The sequence below is a fragment of the Thermobia domestica genome, chromosome 6 (genome assembly GCF_964235325.1).
Source record: "Thermobia domestica chromosome 6, izTheDome1.hap1.1, whole genome shotgun sequence".
In the NCBI taxonomy this organism is placed as follows: domain Eukaryota; kingdom Metazoa; phylum Arthropoda; class Insecta; order Zygentoma; family Lepismatidae; genus Thermobia; species Thermobia domestica.
The window spans coordinates 189,970,380-189,990,744 of NC_137459.1; the positions used below are offsets into that span (position 1 = coordinate 189,970,380).

General features: G+C 33.0%; 1 protein-coding gene across 6 annotated transcripts in view; it reads right to left on the reverse strand.

Moving 5' to 3' along the window:
• Positions 1 to 4,527: 4,527 nt before the first annotated feature.
• The window catches only part of LOC145688371 (SPRY domain-containing protein 3-like), a 45,466-nt gene continuing 29,628 nt past the window's right edge, over positions 4,528 to 20,365 (reverse strand). For 4 of the 6 annotated variants that reach the window (XM_081762531.1, XM_081762532.1, XM_081762529.1 and 1 more), the window contains 2 exons: positions 19,431 to 19,581; positions 4,528 to 17,164 (listed from right to left, as the gene is read on the reverse strand). In XM_081762531.1, coding sequence (XP_081618657.1) covers positions 17,030 to 17,164; positions 19,431 to 19,581 — 286 coding nt within the window. In that variant the 3' untranslated portion in view covers positions 4,528 to 17,029. Of the gene's footprint in view, positions 17,165 to 17,212; positions 17,929 to 19,430; positions 19,582 to 20,365 lie in introns of those variants that run through there. The other 2 variants (XM_081762533.1, XM_081762534.1) reach the window with 2 other exon arrangements.

The following is a 20,365-nucleotide window of genomic DNA, read 5'->3' on the forward strand; positions in this document are numbered from 1 at the left end:
GAGCACATCTTATATATAAAAGAGAACGCACAAATCCTTTGTTCCCTCATCACGCTAATACGGCTGAACCAATTTCTTTCATTTTTGGGGGGTTATTAGGATTTGGACCCTAGATGGTTTTTATCATATCACTTTAATTTTTAATTACCAGTGTCTTGAGATAATTGACCATTCAAGTGTCCATAACGTACAAATCCTTTGTTAGTTCATCATAGGTAAAAATAAACGTATTTATATGCAACCCGCACGACCGTGTCACTTGGCGGGTTAACATAAATGACAGGCGATATAATGTTAACATTTACTGCAATCTTCTATGGTTTTTATCATATCACTTGAAAGCGAAAAAGTAAAAATTATCTAAGTAACAAAGTTTATTGCGTTCCGGGGTGACCGCAGCGAAGCGGGGTGAACGCTGCTAGTATAGAATAACAGAAGAGTTCACAGTCAAAGTGGGATTTCATCAGGGATCGAATCTTAGCTTATACCTTCTCGCAGTTGAGATGGACGAGTTTACAAAGGATATCCAAGAGGTAGCACCATGGAATATGCTATTCGCGGACGACATCGCGCTGGTGAGTTAGACTAAAGCAATACTGCAAGAGAAATTAAATGCCTTGAGAGGACAGTTGGAGAATGTAGAGCTTAGAATTATTAATTCAAGACAGAATATTTACATTGTCCTTTCAGGAAAAATGTAATGGACAATACAAAAATACGACTGGAAGAGGAAGAGGTGATAATGACGAGGAGATTCAAGTATTTGGGATCAATACTGCAGAAAAATGTAGGAATAGAAGATGTAAACAACAGAATTAGCAGCGATGGGATAAAATGGAGAGAAGCGGCTGGAGCATTATGTGACCGTAGGGTACAAATACGCCTTAAAAGAAAAGTTTACAAAACAGTAGTGCGATCTGCCATATTATACGCAGCAGAATGTTGGACGACGAAGAGAGAGGAACAGTAGTTCCACGTTGCAGAGATGCTGCTGCGGTGGATGTGTGGAGTGACGTGGAAGGACAGAATTAAAAATGATGTGAGTAAAGCAACAGCAAAGGTGAGACGAGTAGTAGGAAAACTGTACTTTGATGGGATGTTTGGGCATGTAAGACCTTCGGGATATGTAGCTCATCAAGTGGATTTTATACAACTGAATGGGAAACGAATGGCCGGCCGAAGAAGAAGTGGAGTGATTGTCTGAAGAACGATATGGTGCAGTGTAGTGTCACAATGAATGTTACACAAGATAGAAACAAATGAAGGACAGTGATCCGAAAAGCCGACCCCAGCTACCTTGGAAAAATGTTTAGAAAAAGAAGAAGATACTGTACAATACTATACAGACACACAAAAACAAAATACATCAGTTTTTTTTTTTTTTTTTTTTAACAGATTTTCTTAAGCCAAGGTTTTCATTCTTTTCAACAGAAGAAACTGGATTGAACAACTATCTTCTTGCTTCCCATACCACGATAGCACAGTTTCTCATGCAGTAAACGCCCCTTCGTGACTTGATCCATTCTCCTCTTCATTGCCTATTTCAGTATTTTCATCATTCCGTTCTTGTACCAAAGAAACAATTTCATAGTCATTCAAAATTTGAAAACCTGGGTCACTGTCACTTTCCAACCAAGCTTGGACATTTCTACCGTACTCAGAAAAAAACTAGAAGTTTGAGGGAATAAGTCTAACCCATGCATTTCAAAGATTTTCTTGTGGCAAGGTGTTCCAAGCATCAGCTAACATCTAACGGTAGTCCTTAATATGCGTTTTTTTTTCTTTCTTCAAAAATGCTATTACTCTCTCCTCTACTTTTAACAATAAAACTTTTTTTTTAACATTTGTTTCACTTTCTTTGCTATACCTTGATCCGTTGGCTGAATTAATGCTGTAGTGGAGGTAAATATTTGACTTGAAAGTCCTCAACTGAATTCAACATCTGGATGTGATGGTTCAGAATTCAGTAAGAATATCACTTTTCTAAATTTCTTTTCTCTGAAAATCTTTGTATTTGAGATAAAATCATTCACATACCAGTTATAAAATAAATATGCATTCATTCAAGCCTTACCTGGGCCTTGTAACATAGAGGCGTATACTTCACGTTCTTGAAACATCGTGGTTTTTATAGATTTTCCAATTACAAGTAAAAGTATGTCATAAGTACCACTAGCATTTGCGCACGCCAAAACTCTGATTTGATCTTTGATCTTTACTAACTTTAAAGCTAGGAGTTAATTTTTCTCACTTTGATTCCAGTGTGTTACTGACCTCCAATTCAAACCAGTTCTATCAGCATTATAAACATCAAGAGAATAGCCTTCACTGTTTTAAAAAAATCCTGAAAATTATTTTTTAATTCTTTAGCTGCAGTCGAATCGCTAGGTAAGCGTTCTCGTTGGACATTCTACTCATAACATGAGGCTATTTAATTTTTTTCAAACCAACGGGTACTAGCTTTGGTGAAAATTGACCAAACCTCGAACTTTTCATTCAATTGCAACGCTTTTTTATATACTAAATGCCCAGAAACAGGATATCCCTTACTTCTTCTTTGAATGAACCATAGATACATAGCTTCAAGTTCTTCATCCTGTACTGTTCTCATAGTTTTTATTTTCTTTTTTCTTTGAAACTTTCTTCACTGTATAACTTGGATGCAAATTTCAGAATTTGGGCTTTTATATCATAAACTCTCCTCTTCCAATCCTAAAACTTCTGGCAAGATATTTAACATTCTCACCTTCACAAGTTTTAAAAAAATATTTTTTTAACATTTTTTTTTTAAATTGATAAAGCATTACGACTCATTTTACCTTTATCATCACTTCAAAGGCCATGGCTATTACAAAACAACACAAGTTTTCAGTTACTCACACAAGAAGCACTAAACAAATCTCAGTACTATACTGTTACTTTCTGATAAGAGTGCTAAGCTGATGAAATCAAATTTGGTAGACAGGTGTTGTTTAGTTGAATTGTTGCCAAGTCCGTTACTCAACTTTCGTTCTGCAAGGTTGCCGGCCCATTAAAAAAATCTAGACCCAGTTTACAGTTGAAGAAATTGCTTAAATTTGTTCAAAATTATTATTATTTTAAGTGTGCGGATAATTATGTAAGGATAAACTACATTCTACTGTACATGATACTCAGCACGAGACTGAACATATCATAAGATAAGCACGGCCGGGGATCGCACATTTGAGTTGGTCTCTGCCATGCTATGGACAGACCGTGATTCGTATCTGGGTGTTTTGGCACTGAGGAGGTAAGCTTGCCTTAACGCTGGGGTACCAACACTGCAGATATTGGTAAAATCCTACTTGTTACGAGTCACCTCTAGCAGTAGGCATAATTGGGAGACGCTCAAGACTCCAGTCTGGTCGCGCCTGATGGAAATAACTCATTACCCTACCAGTTATATGGGCTTTGTGTTGCTCTGTGCCCCATAGCAGAACATGCCGCGATCTGCGATGTGATCGCAGAAAATTTGCCGCGCCTGTGTAGAAAAATTGCCAACGGGAAAAAAATAGCCAAGAAAAAACAAGAAAATTAATTAAAGCTGCTCTCATTACAAAATACGGTGTATCGTATCATAAATATTTTAAATCTGCTTCTTTTAGCAAAATTCTTTCAAAAAAGAGACTCCACAGGTTGTAACTCGAACTAGGGATACCACTGAAAACTGTTTACCATGCTTCATGTAACGCTGTAGGGTCTAATAAAAACATGATGGTATCATCTTGATTTTTTATTTTGGAATTCCTGCAGAAAATTTTTGACTTACAAAAGCTCCTCGCAGAAAGACAAAGGAAATTCTGCCATCGGGGCTCTGTGCAGTCACTCTTGATCGAAGAATCATTACCAACGAGAACAAACACAGTCGGTTTAAAGTAGATGGGCACTAGACTTCGTAGGAGGGCGCCCGCCCCACCCAGACTGGAAAAACTGCGTAGTAGTGACTACCACCAGAAACATATCTTGTTATCTCGTTTCTGTTATATGACTGTCCTAAGATTTTGTCCCAACTCTATATGACTTGACACACATATAGATAACTCTGAATTGAAAAATGCATATATTTCAAAAATTTCAAATTTAATTTGACGTAACAAATATAACATTTAACTGACAATATAGAAAATCATTGTATTTTCTCCAGTACCTTAAGTACCCTCTACTTGAAATTTACCTACTTGAAAAATAAATAAAACATACTCTGTTTTCGACTACACGTATGTTGGAAGAGATTGATATGTATAGTGTGACCCAAAAGTAGGTATACACTACCGTCCTGATCAGCTCATTGCATTTTGTATTATTTCTTATTGTTATCCATCAAGTAAACTTAGTTTCTTTATTATTTGTTCTCAATGCTTTTTTTTCTTATACCTTAAGCTTGGAAGAGCCGAAGCAAATAAACTCTAAACTAGAATCTTATACTTGATTAATGCAGGGGTGTATACTTACTTTTGGGCCACATGGATAAAACAAACAATACAAAAGGAGTATTAAAAATGTCACTTCTATGTACAACTTGTTTATTTTTGAAAGATATTTTATACAGAGCTTTAGAAAATCATTTTTGGATTTGTTGTCAGTACAAAACATTTCTGATTTTTTAAAATGTATTTTTAAATTACAGTGAACTCGCATGGCACAACCAATAAATATTGATACTTATATAAATGAAATACTTCAACTCAGAAATCTTTACTGTCTTTAATTTTTTATTTTAGTTTTTTTTCCTTTCTTTGAAGCGTGATTTTGTTTGAAAAAAAATGCAAACAATAAATCAAGCAACAACCGGGAGTATACATATAATTAAGAAAAAAGAACAGGAGACACAAAATAGCACCTTAAATAGCAAAAACTGTCATCACAGATAACATTGTTTCTTTACTGTAATTCTCGATTCTTGGAAAATGAAGTGTGCGAAAATGGCTTAGGACGGACGAAAAATAAGGAATAGTTTTCACATGCAAACAAACAAAAATGACATACACATGAAGAACGTAGCGTTTGAATCACATATTGGTCACCAAAAGTTTACAAGCAACAGTAAAATAATAGGTCACTGATCTTCTCATTTACTTAGACACCAGTGGTTGGATATACAAACAAGTATTTGAAAAAAATTCTAATTATGGAATAAAAATTACAGTAACTGATGAGTATATAATTTAATTTGCTACTACTCGTGTTTGGTTTTGCTTTCTTCTAAAACACAGAAAACTGGATTCAAACACAATAACCTACATCTGTGTTCGGTGACGAATTTCCTCATTATTTTTGCGCATCCCATTGGGACATGATGAAAAAAAAAAAAAAAACATCTTAATTATTTTACACTAATTAATTTTTTTTCTTTCTTTTGGAGTGATACATACACATATAATACTCTAACCATTAATTACTGTCGCGCAGAATTGTATAGTGTGAAAGTGTGATTATATGAGCTGGAGAGTAAAATAACAATTAAAGGAAAGAAACTGGAGAAATCACGGAAAAAAACGTAACATCAATATGAAAATGGCGATTATTAGATAAACAAGAGAACTGAATACAAAATCGTCTTGAATGGTAATGAACTGCTTCACATCTCACATTTTGTCCATCTTTAAAGATTCCTTTCTAAAGTTTATATAAGATAATTTAAATTTATGGATGGATACAGCCTTCCTTGTTTTGTGTGGAAAGGTCTGGAAAAGGCACCTTTCTGCCTCGAAGCAAAGAACAGTTATAATAACTGGTAAGAACGGCAATATTAGCTACTGTCAAGTCCTTTTTTTAATTACATTTTTCGCATACTTTCTCACTTTCTTTCCTTTATGTAGGTAGTTTTTCTCGTTGTACATGATGTATATGTTTTGGAACATCCTCCTAATTTGCTTCTTCAGTAGATGTAGAATCTTAACATAATTCTGACACCGTTTTTTGATGTACATACGACTGGCATTTGTAAGAATAAACCATTATTTCTTTCTAAAACCACTACATGCAAAATGCCAAACCCATCATGATTATTCTCGATCTCGAGTCAAAGAGCAAAACATGAAGGGGGAACTCACATTAGGCTTTTCTTTTCCTTTCTTTCTTTCGAAAAGACTATAAAGTACGCGGTTTAAAGAGATCTTCAGATTCACAACATCCTGTTTCTATCATGAATTACAGAACTGCACTTGAATGGTGTTAAAAGTCAAAAGTTTTATATCGTATTGCTCGTGGCTGCCTTCATTCAAAAAGGTTGGAGAAGGTATTTTGTGTATGAGTTTTACGAATGTGAAGCAAATACTTTTACGTACACAGTATATTAAAGAAATCTTGCACGTGTCTCTACTCCCACGAGATCTACCGAAGCCGCGACAACGAATTGCTGTGCCATTAAAATCATGCCTGCAGCAGTAATTTCCCTTTCAGTAGCCATAAATTGAAATTTTTATCCATCATGTCCGGTACCAGAATTCATTAACGAAGTATGGCGTTGTGAAAGCGTACAGATTTTCTTTTTCTTTTTGAATCATCCTGCATTGGTGTACACAAAAGCATCACTATAATTAGAAATAATCGTAAGAAGTATGAGCAACGTAGGATTGTAATTTATAGTATCATTTTTTTAAAAAAAAAGATCTTACGACAAATCACTGAAAACGAGTCATTCAGTTAGAAACGGTGAAAAAAGAAAGTATATCATCTGATCTTGAATTCTAACATAAACTATTCAACTATTCTTATTTTGTCAGTATTTGGAGTCATTTTTGAAACTCCCGGTTAAACAAAACTACGCAGATTACATTTTCCTACGTTCATTTAGAAATTGTTCTTTCTTTTTTACAAAAGTCATACTCAGATATTAAGTAGAACAACTATTGCCTTGGAATTGGATTAGACACTGAATAACTGAAAACGGAGAAAGCGAGCAAAACTGTAATTTCAACAGAAGGTCTACACAATGAAATCATTTACCTATTGTTAAGGTAGAAAGTATCAAAGAAAAAATACAAATAATGATACAATACCTAATGAAAAATGATGCAACGGAATAGCACTAGCAAGATTTTAGTTTGCAAAGGCATGATGAACTCAACATGTTGCAATTGATCAGTTTTAAACCACTTTAGTGACCAATATAAATGATCAAGATAGTTTCTTTAAACTGTATATGTTGAACCAAGGAAGAAGCAAATTTCTAGAAACTTCTACTTCAGATTACATAACAGCCGAATGTGAATACATAAAAAGTTATCTTTTTGACCGGGTAACGGTTCAATGCTTGTTTGATCTTCACGTATTCCCAAAACTACAAATTCAACTGTTTACTATTGGTCACAAACATAGGCAGGCAATTATAAACCATTTTCTCCTTCGATAAATTAATAGTAGGAGTATATTTAGAGTTTAAGATCATATATGCCATTATATCAAAGTATAGTTGAGCACTCGAGAAAAGTGTATTTATTTGAATTTCTAACTTGTGAAAAAAAAAATCAGAAGTCCTCCTTTCCTCTCTGAAACGTTAGACCTATCCCCGACATATATTAACTCCAGTTTCGTTATTAACTCCAGTTTCAGAACTGGACATATATTAACTCCAGTTTCGAGACATATGCATAGACGAATGGACGGAATCGGCTGCTAGACAAGAACTTCTTTTCAAATAAATAGCATGCTTAGCGATATTATAACATAGAAGCACGGAAAAAAAGCGCTAATACAAAATGTATTCTTTTCTTGTCCGGTATAACAGAACGAATGCAATACAAATATGAAATTTAAATTCTCGTCTCTATATACATACACTGATAGATCAGGAAATTACATTCGTATCTGGTGCTAAAACAGAAAGTGATGTTCCAGATCTGACATTTAGAATATTCAGTGTAAATGGAAAAAAAGATAAAAACTAAAGTGCAATTAGCACCTATTTCACGACAGGACAGCTTGACCGTTCGATAACTAGATGAAGTATGAATTATTGGAAGTCAGTTTTATAGCAGTTTATCTTATTGAAATATAGTGTCATATATTTTCTTCATCCTATCCTTCTACTAAATGATACCCACCCACTCTGAAGTATGCATGAGGTGAAATCATAGTAAATGGCATGCTTTTTTTATTTTTTTTTTCTTTTAATCTTGGCAAACAGGATGACTTCCACTGGCAGTGAATGAATATGAAACACTTCTATTGTTCATGTATTTGTCTCTTACCTTAAAATAGGCATACGTCTTAATTTCTATACTTAATCCCGAATGGTAGCACTTTAATAAATTAACATTAGCATGTGATAATGCCTTCAATTCACTGCAAATTCGTTAGATTTTAGATGAAAACAACGAAGATGAACTTAAACATTAATAATACTCAAACTGCCACCTACAATATTATAGCCAAAATGTCAAAAGTACTTGCGAAACACAGAACAGGGCACAGGGCTGTAGAACATACTATAGACTCTTCACTGCTTCACTTTCAATGAATGAACTATATATCAAACAATCTGCGTAATACCGATCCACAATTCCACTTGGAGTTTCTATGTACTACATGGTATGTATTACTAGCATTTTCCGTATCACCTTACAGGATTTTGTTCCTACTTTTACTTAGTTTCATTATTTTTTAGACTGATACAAACATAGTCATACCGATCTGGCAACCGCATCAACAAAACCTAATGCTATTTAACTTTTTCTTTTCAGTGATATTTTTTTTTTTTTTTTTTTTTTTTCGTACTAGTATAGACATGTTATACCTACTTTTATAGAAACTACGAACTTTAAAAATAACAAGATTTTATAAATAAAGAATTATTGGAGAAAGTGAAAAGCAGACTGATGATCTGAAGAAACTACAAAGAACCATTATATTTATGTGAAGATAAAGGTGAAACAACCTTCAAGTGGAAACAATAAATACAGACACAATGAGAATTCCATGTAATGATTACAAACTATTACTTGAGAAACATTAATAATCTGTGCAATTAATTTGAGACGTAACAATCACGAACTCCTAAGAAATTTGTTATGTATGAAATATACAAATTAGTGGGTAACTTAACTCTTGGCTTAATATGTTTCTTAGGAACAATCGAACAACAAATTAAAATTTTAAGTAGAAAAACAGGAAATCAAGTTTCGAAAGTCGTATGAATGACACGGTAATTTCTATTGTAACTACAGAAAAATAAGGGAAAGCTGTAGGCTGTAATTCAATGGAAGGATATAGATATTTTTATATTGAATTATATGTTCCAACTATTCGTTTCTTCGATAACATAAAGAACGTATGTTCATCAATTCTCGTTCTGCTAAAATAATATGTTTCTAGAGATATACTTGAAATTAAACTATATAAGGATGTTCCGAAACTAAAATGATTAACAAATACATGACAAACGCAAAATTGAACTATACTAATAGAAACAACTGTGTAAACTATATACCTGAACAATTTATTCTCATTTCGTACATAGCTCGGATAAGAGTATGCCCAAAGTTTAAGCATCCAATGTAATCCAGTTCTCATAGTACGACAACTGCAGTCAGATGCTAGTTAGATGCATCCTATTTAAAATGATGCCCCATATAGGAGTGAATGTGTTCGAGAAAAATGTAGAAAGAATTGAAAACCTTCAGTGTTTGTTAAAAACAAGCAGAATTGTAAATTATATTTTTAAAAACCAGCGTTACAATTAGGCGAGATCAAGGTCCCCTTTCGTTTACAGCTTACAAAAGAATATAGTGCAAAATTTAAAAATCATACATTTAACATAAACATGTTTTCTTGTAATATACGTCAAATGCTACACCGAACAAATTTGTGCAATGAACATACCTAAATTATAGAAAGTTATAGGTGATTCTGTACAGATAACGTGAAATAACTATTTAAAAACATGATTTCTGAATATTACAAAATAGAAACTTATAAGGTAGCAAATGTAGAAAACTAAAAATATTCTGTTAAATTCGAACACAAAATTTACATTATTATAATAAATCACACATACATGAAGCAATAAAGAGGGAGGAGGAGGGAAAATTACTATAATCCTTCTTTCAATGGAAGCACTTATACTAGCAATTAGCGTATTCGCTAACACAATTTTCCTAACGTGTAAACAGCAAGTGTTATAGTATTTCTTCCATGCAAAACAACATTCTAGTATATCCGAGTGGGGAGGTCCTGTCCCATACAAGCTTAGCACTAACAAGAAGCGCTAAGCTTTGGTCAATCACTAAACGAACAAATGATACAATAATTCTTTGTTTACACATTTTCTTTCCTTTTCCTTTTATATAAACGTACGAAATATTCTTTGAATATTTCATTTTAACCAAGTTATTAGCAACATTTTAGTTCTTAATCATGATTAAATGTTTGTCAACTGCAGCAACCTTCGGATCTTGAAAGTTCGATCCCACAGTGAAAGGAAACAATTGAACTGTTACCTGTAAAAGCTTCACTGTTCGCAGATACCAAAACATATTTCATAGTATTCATTGTAGCATATAAGCAACATATTCTAGCGTAAATTATTCCGTGCACAGCTACCCTAATTCTGTTAGGAAATTAGACAGAACATTCCTTACTATGTGTCATGTAATCAATAAGCAAATGAAACTATATTCAAACAAAAGAAAAGAAAAAGAAAAAGGTGCCAGAAATTTCAACCACACAGATACAGAATCTCTTCTTACACACTATAGCTTTCCATGCTTAAGTCGCATTTCCTTCCAATAAAATGACAACAAACCTTACATTCACCAAATAATTTAGAATCCAACGCACTGGAAATGTTAAGGCACACAGTACTTTCTGCTATAGTACAGATTTAAAATTGTGTTTCAATAGTGACCCATTTTGCAGCGAAGTTTAGGAAAAATGGAATTATGGAAAACTAAAAATATGCATGTTTAAGTGTAGCATACGTAAATATGTTTTACAGTTTCACACAGTAGACAGGATAACAACTGTAATACACGATCAAAATAATCTACATGTGCTCAATTTTTAAACATCACCTCTATTTAGTGAATCCATATCAAATTTGAAACATTTCCCTCAACCCAGTGGTAGCTTTCAATAACTTTTCATAATAAGAAATAAAAACAAGACACTGAACAATGCAGAAAAAAAGTCTCAACACAACTAAAAATTCACTGTAGTGTTGGTTGCATAACTACATACCAATAATTGTTTTTCTTTCTCTCAACCAAGAAATGTTAACAATGTGTCAGTATATTAATTATTGCTTTCTTTTCTCTTATTTAATTCTTAAGCAATACAAGCTGTCCTCATTATGTTCATTTTGTGTTTATTTTGAAACAACGCTTTGTTTCCAAAAATAAAGACTAGCCTTATTTTCAGCTTTTACATTTAACCTTGAATTCTTGGAAGTTTTTAGAGTGTTTCTCAGAGACATGTTTATTCCACGGCAAAGAATAAAGATCAATTTTAATCCTATTAACACATAGTATTCCTCACTTGCTAGAAACAGAAGCGTACAAGATTTGTCTCACGTGTCTTGCTTTTACTTCTAAAATCTAAAAATCCAAAACTTATACCTCAGATTATGAACTTATCCTTGTTTGGAGATCCTACTAAAAACGAAAGCTCACACAGGGACGAGCGCAATGTTAAAACAAATAAATAAATAAAAATTTAAAAAAAATTAAAAAAAGACTTGTGGAAAGGAAATGACGATCATACAACACAATTGAGCATATATCTAAGCATACACGCGTACATTTAACAATATGTTGACTGGGCTTACTTAAAGAAAAAGAAAAAAAATGATCTATGTATTTTTTCGTATATTGTTGAATTTGTAAAATTGTTAAAATAAAGCATCCAAAGGACGGAAGCTGTCAAGACCGGACAGTGAGTATATATATACAGTTCAAGAGACGAACAGAAATGTACCTTTATAATGAATAACTTTCGAACGACAAGTTTCAGCATACTATTGACTTTTGGGAATCATCTTATTTCTAGCTTGAAAATTACGTCAAGAAAACAATGCATATATATATATATATAGATTACTTTTCAGAGCTAAATAACAAATTTACATCATATAATTGTACTAGATTTAACAATATTTTTCTCTACAATAACAGAAAGGATAAAATTAAAATTCCAAATACACCAAGTTTCGTTGGCAATTTTAAAGATAGCATCCTGAGCGTAATTAAATTATACACGGAAGAAAAATTTATAGATCTAGTATTATGGATAAGATCTACTCTGCACAACTAAAAATCAAATTAATTCGAAAGTTTTCATTTTCCATGTGAGTTTGGTTACAACAAAAGCCAAAAATGTTGAGCAACTTTAAGTTATCTATGACAGAAAAATATATTTTTCAAGAGTATGCGTACTTTTGAAAATTACTGTCGAAAGCAGTGCGCCCTTAAGAGTCAGTGAACAAAATAAAAATAGAACTAAATGAAACTCTTTCTTATTTGTTAGTGAACTTCTCGAATTGGTTAGATAAATCACATTTTACGCTAACGTAGATTATATCTCGATCTTGTTTTCTAAACCACGTTATATCATTTTTCTACGAATAGCAAGATTAAGTCATGGATTCATTGTTCAAAAAAGGATCTCTCTAATACTTAACGTAAAGAGTATACATATGTTAACTTGCGAGTAAAATAGGTGTCAGTCGATTCAAAATAGTTTTGGGAAGACAAGATAATTGAATATTAATTTTCCATGTTCATCGTTTACAAGTAAATCTAGTTCCAAGCCGTATAATACAGCAGCGTAATTAAAGTGTTTAGCTGTATTACGCTGTTTTCAATATTATACAAAAATATGACACTTTCGATAAAAATTTGTACTTTTATTTGGTATAAAACAATATTTTCCTCAAGAAATCAAACACAATCCATTCTAATACTGCTGAAACTGTTGAAATATGCCATCTACAATAATCCCGCGAGCAGAAAATTTCACCTTCATTTTCATACATTTAGAAAGAAATGTTTCTATACGAATAAAACAATCAAGATTTTAATGTGAAAAGGTATACACAAACTTGACACAGAAACTAAATTTGTAAATATCTTCCAATATTGCAAAGAGAAAACGATATATATATAAAAGACTGGACCATTTACTTTGATACACCTTGTGGGTTTTAAACTAATAATAATAATAATAATAATAATAATAATAAAAAAAAAGCTGAAATTTTGTATCATGCAAATATCACAGTTTTGTATTGTATACTCTGTAATACCACCAGGTTAACAGTGTTGCCAACTCGACATAAAGTTTTATTTTCTTTAAATGGCACTACATCAGGTTACTAAAAATTTCAGATAAATCTGAAATTTGTAGTAACCTGACGTTTTTGTTTAACATGAAAATTTTCATGTTAAACAAAAACATATACTGTCACATTTATTATTCAGTGTTGCAAATTAAGGACGCTACAGTACCATAAACATCCAAATTTTGATGGCCTTTACAGCAGTAATAACATAAGTGAGACGGGCGGGGTTTTGACCTTTCCAAAATACCTTAGTGTTGAATACTATGATCATGATAGTTTTCTTTGGATGAATACGAAGAAAACTCCTGGGACTGAACACTTCACTTTCTCTCAAAAGTTTATTTCGAAAAAAACTACTCAGATGAGTACCCCAATCAATTGCATAGATGGATTTCAACAGATGTGAAGATCATAATGCAGTCTACAGCAATTTGAAATCTCCAACCATTCTGGAAATATTAGGAAAAAAAAATGTGAAGTTTGCAACACTCGTATGTTGTAATTACATCTGCCAAAAGGGATCATTTTAAAGTTATAGACGCAAAGTTACCCAAAACTCTTTTAAAAATTCCCACAAATGCACCATTTAAGGCAATATATCAAATTTTGTCATTATTTTCATATCTTCAGAATGGTTTGAGATATGAAATTGCTGTAAACGGCATTAAGATCTTTGTCTATTGGAAACCATGATCTAGTTGGATACGAAAGTCAAATTTTCAATTTTTTGGAACTTCGTTTCTACTCGTTCGAAATATGTCATATAATGACCGTGGTATTCGACACTAAGGTACTTTGGATGTGCGTTACCCTGTCCGTCCCACTTGAGTTATTACGTTTTAGAACCCTCCAAAATTTGGTTATTTTTTGATGCTTGTGATACTGTAACGTCCTTAGTTCAACACTATACGACAAATATGATTTTTGTAAGTTTGCGTTTTACATACAGACTTAAAATGTGTAATAAGTGGACGTAGTACCATTTGAAAAAAAATCAACTTTATATTGGGTTGACAAGACTGTCCCTCAACGACCCCCCATCAAAGAATGATCCCCTGCTCATGTTTGAAGGATATAAAATTTCAACGTCTCTTGTATATTAGTTTAAAACTTACAAAGGCGTACCAAGAGTAGCGGTGCACCTTTTATATATATGATTTGGCTTGGTGAACTCTTTAATATACAATGCAATACTGAATATTTTCAACTGCAGCCTAACAAAGAATGCAATATCCGAGTGAAAATATGAAAAATTAATGTATGGCGGCGTGATATCCCGCTTACCAAGCGGATCTTCAATCACTGAGCTACCAGTGAGTCCAAGCGGAAGACAGATAATTGATTCCGTTCTAGTTCAGCTGTTATTCCTCACTAACAGTGTGTGGAAACGAAACATCGAATTCGTACAATGTCAAGTGGGTTTAATTATACATATATATGTATTTTTAGTGACAGTGATAATAGGTATAGCTGAAGGGAGGGAACAATTAAGGTCAAAAACGAATAATTTCATTTCTATATTAAGGAATACCGTTTGCTGAAACAAAGGTACCTGAGAATGTCAAACATTTCAATTAAAATGGATCTAAAGAAGAAGCACATTAAAAATGTGAAATTTACACCCCCCCCACACACACAAAAAAAAAAAAAAAAAAAGAGAGAGAGAGAGATTAATTTTCTACATTTATAATCTCTTTCGTAGCACCTTTATAGCTGAATAGCATTAAGGAAGTTAATCTTAAATATATGAAAATTCTACAGAATTCATATTCTATAGAATTCTACAGAATGGTAGCTGTGATAGACGCAAAGAATTTCTTGTAAAATACGTAACAAACCAAGAGTTTCGTTAGGCTTAAAAACTATATTGACCTACAATGTGTAGAGTATATTGACGAATAAAGCGGTGCAAGATAGACACATTAAGAGTATGTATTTAGATATCATAACGAAAAGAAATGTACAGTTGAAGACGGTGCTTGAAACGTAAATTATTAATAGTCCAGGACACCAACGTTCGTTTGGATCCAACGTTTCACGGCAAGGACGTGTTTACGCTATTATTGAAGGAAGACGTATAGACAGTTGTGAGACTACTACACGGGCTGGTCAAGAAATCCGTGTACCTCTACAATGCATATATCCATTATATTTGTGCAACTTTAGCCGTTCAGAAAAAGAAGTTCACGATTTTCAAGAAAAGTTTAACGGTTACCACAGGTTCCAATTCAATTTCCTCCACACTTCACTACACGAAAAAAGATTTACAAACTAAAGTAATTGAAAAAGCAAAATCGTTAAACTAACGTACCCAAGTAAAAACTAGAAAGCGACACCTTGATACACATATTTCAACATAACACCCACCTGTACCATACACAAGCTACTTCTCTGTTCTTTAGTTTTTCCTTTTCTTCTAATTTCCTCGCCTTCCTACCTAATGAAACAATTAGCGAAAGTGCTTGTAGTATATCTTTCTTTAGTGTATATGATTGTTTTTCATTATTATTTGGTAATTATATATACACAGTTGGAACAAAAGAATCCCCAAATGGGAACTGAAAATGAAATACTAGAAAATAGTGAAAATACTGATACGTACACAAAAATGGAAACCAAATATTCTATCCTTCTTTCATGTTACTGTCAGTGTATATATGAACAGGATATATATATATATATATATATATATATATATATATATATATATATATTACAAACTTAACATTAAATGCTGAGTAGATCTTACTCATACTACCATTGTCGTATAATAAAATTCATTCTCACACACATACACTCATACACACGATAAGTTTTCCCAACATAGCATGTATTTACTCATTGTCTTTTTTCCTTTTGTTTGTTCTTCAAATATAATCTTCAATTGCACCCACTGTGAAGATAGAGCCATATTTCTTGGAAAGTAAAGATTATCAACATACACAATAAATCTGCTGTACAGTTCCAGAAAGAGTTACTAACATAAAACCTTTAATTATGTTTTTTTTTTTTTCTTTAACAGAAAATACGGCATAACAAAACTTTCATTACTAATATCAATATATCAATTCAAGATTTTACAATAAATGTCAATTATTAGTTTTCTTAAGCATACATAACGGAGTCTAAGCAAAACAGTATCATGATTTATTACTCAAATTTCACTTTTGTAAAATATCAGAAAGAAAAAAACAAGAACATAAGTAATTAGAAGAAAAATAAATAAATGTTTCTATAGTTAAAAGTAAATACTCTTACAATAACATAAATATTAAATACACTTTAAGTTTTAGACAATAACAACTCCGTTAAGTTCAATAGCACCATGCATTACTTATAACTTCCACTTTTCGCCGTTACATTTCTTCCACGTTTGCACCAATCACGTTCTGGTTCACGTAAGGCAGTCTGCAACTAGATGAAAACACACAACGTGACTTCCACATCACACAACATTTCTCCTATTGGCTTGCACAGCGCCTGGTACGCACGTAGGGTTCTTAACGAAAAGAATTCCGAAGTTAATATATGACGTCACTTGTAACCAACGTTTATGTACAGAAGTTCCTTCCCAAGAGCACACGCTGTTACAAACAGTCAACAATGAAATAACTGTAGCAGACAATCACAGACTGATATTAAACGAAAATCCAATTTCAGCATCATAAAATAAATAACGGACAAATTTATTGCCAAACGTACACATCAAGTCAGCTGCATCAAAAAGAATGGTCAACCTGTGAGTGGATGGAGGTCAACCCGAACCTTTTCACTAGTGCTTAACATCCCTATCGTTGGATAAAAACCCCCTTTAGGTATTCGGACATCTTTCTTCCCTATTGTTTTCCCATTTCTTGTGAAGAAAACCTGTAATGAAGTACGTTCAACGTAAGAGAGTTTTCAATACAGCGACAGAAGCATGTATATCGAAAGTAAGTTCTCTTTATAGTAGACAATAATAATAAACTATAGAAGTCACGATGGCTCATTGGTAAGTAAACAGCTTGTATGAAAACATGTGAGTTTGTGGTGGACAATATTTTCTCAGGTTTTCATTTTCTTCTATCCCCTCCATTACACTAATTCTTTCATCGTTATTCGCCTTTATTATGTCTCCTTTAGTCTAAAGGGAATAACAAGGATTTAGCTTCATCTCTATATTGTATGAGTCAGCTCAATGTCTTAAAATCACAATATGCACATTACGTTGCTACGCCCCCTTCGCTACCTTAAAAAGTCAAGAAAAATAATAAGAAATCAAGTTACGACTATTATTGCCTGTTTGTTTACAAGAATATACAGTAAAATTAATACATAGTTGATATGATTTTTAGTTTAGCGTCCCTTTCAGCAGCGAGGCTATATGAGATTAACGTGGAATCCGAACCACATGAGCTCCCGCCGGGAATTGAACCCGGGTCTCCCACGACAAAGGCGCGTACGCTAACCGCTTAGCCACGAGGGAGCTCCAAAATTAATATATAAAAGTAAAATAAAATAATAGATAGTGTAAATTTCTAAGCGATTAAATGCGGGTAAAAGGTAAAGGATGGAAAAATATCTATTGAAAATACGAGAGATATATTCCTTTCTTCAAAACGAAAACGTGCCAATAGGTACGAGAAAAACTTCTGGAAAAAAAAAGAGAAAAAATTGAAAGACAGACTAAAAAAACTATAAACTTTCAGGTTATATAAACAAATTAAAACGGTTATATAAACAAATCATTACAAAGATTTCCGAACGTTAATGTGCACTTTAACACTAAGTGTAGAGAACTACCAAAGCGTGAGACAACGAAAATTGTTAGCGAATATTATCTATTATGGAAACCGTATCCTACGTTCTACAAACAGAGCCAGTATTGAAACTGACCGAACAGACCGACCTTGATAGTGTATTCGATTACCAAAATAACCATCATCTGACTATACATTTTCTTCTCGGTTACAATCATGCAAAAGTAAGGATGGTGTTTTGAATTAAGATGGAACATTGATATTTACTCCTGTAGCAGAAATTCCGAAAAACCTACCTATATTTCTTATTAAATGTGCCAAAAATAAAGTTTAAAAATTTAACTTGATTTATTTAATTTTGTTTTTGTTTTAAATTCGGTTTAATACTAGATATTCTGACTCTAAAGATATCATGTCTTGAAAGTTGACTTAGTCGGTAATCACATATTTCGAAATAGAATTCAGTCAGTAGCATTTACCTCTAGTGACTCAGAAAAGCTCTGGAAGCCTTTGGCTACACTGAAAGGCAAACAATGAAATTTCTGGTTTTATTTCATAGTCGAAGCTGAGACTACACTTCAGCACTGAACTTCAAGTGTGCTAACCAATACAACCATAGTGGATTAATCTTTTTCTGGATATTTTCTAGTTAAAATAAAATAAACTGATCCTCTAGATTCGATATCAGATCACTAAATCCTGTAGACAGAAGAACTAACAATATAAATGACTAACAACTGATAATAATGGATGGAAACGGGTCTACTTTAAATAAATTCATGCAAACGCCTTTTGTCTACCATAAACTCTACATACGGAATCTAATATTACACTAGCAGCCTCTTCTGATTCTTAGTATCATTTAGTTTAAATTATATCAGTACTTAGTAAATATTAACGTAGATTCAGCTGGTAAAGTCTATTTCAAAACATAATGTCCTCGTTATATATCTTCTTCTGAAGGAAGCTATATTTCTGTTGGAGATATAGCAGTAAAATATTACTAAATCTTCAACTAAGAGCCGTCTTTCGAATCTTCGTACCTCATTTAATGTTCAGGAAGTGTCGGGAGGAGAATTTTGCGAATGTCTTCTGGTGCTGAGAATGTTATGTTTTAAAATGAACTATAAATCTATTAGTTCTAATATAATTTTATGTAGTCTTTTTCTTAGATATTTCTTAATGTAGCATCGAAGAAAAATCCTGACAAAACATACAGCATACCTACGTAAAATTTGTTTAATAAATATTAGGACTCACATTTAGAGTTAACACATTCTATACTACTACATAAATGTATACACTATATTCATGCATCACTACAAGAAAAAAGTGCATAACTGCAATTATATTATGTGCTCAAGAATATAATAAATAATCTTCGGTTAACATACTTGTACCTGTACTTTGCTATGACTTTCAACCCCGTTATGATCATTCCACCAGTCATCGTCTTCACTATCACTTAAGTCATCCTCTACTCCAAGTTCTAGGAGATCATCTACTTCCGTAGGCGACGAGGGAGTAAACTCCAATGAGCCATCACTGAAAAGGAAACGAAGTTACTAATATTATAATTACAAGCTTCAACGGCAACACATGTTCTACATATTGTATATGAGCCTATATGCCTAAAACTGACTTCTCTTTTCTTAGATGCTCTGGAATTAATATCCCCTGTGGAGAAAAAAAATATTTTCTAATCAATTATCTGCTTCGCAGCTAGAAACGGACTTCAAATGATACTATCACATATACACATGATGTTCTGAAGGAAACAGACAAACTTCGCACACATATTCCTTTCCCCAAAACAAGAGAAAAGTTGATCTTGCACTCTGTTAAGAGACATAGTTACGGAACTATGGATGTGCGAAATTTGTGTAGATTTGCTTTCTAGATAGTGTACTATTTGGCCGACAACTTCCGCGTCCTCATAGTTCCCTAACTATGTATCCCTCAGCAAAGTGAAAGACAAACTTTCTGTTTTGATGCGAGAAGCACAGGTAGAAAGTTTGCCAGTGTCCTCCAGAAATATGCTATATATAAAAATCAGGGCATCACGAAGAATTTCTTATCGTGACGGAGACAAATCAGCTACTGACGTCCCGATTAAACCACACCTAATCAATTAATAAATGAAACCACAACTAATCAATTAACAGGGCTCATAGTGGTCTGGTCTCTTGTAAATAGTTGAAAAGTGACCAAAAGCACACGAAAATGTGACCAAAATCTCATCATGTCCCTTTTTTCCTTTGTCAATTTCCCCATCACCTCTCTCTTTGTTTGTTGTTTGGTTTCATCTTTACTTCTTCTTTTTGAGCTT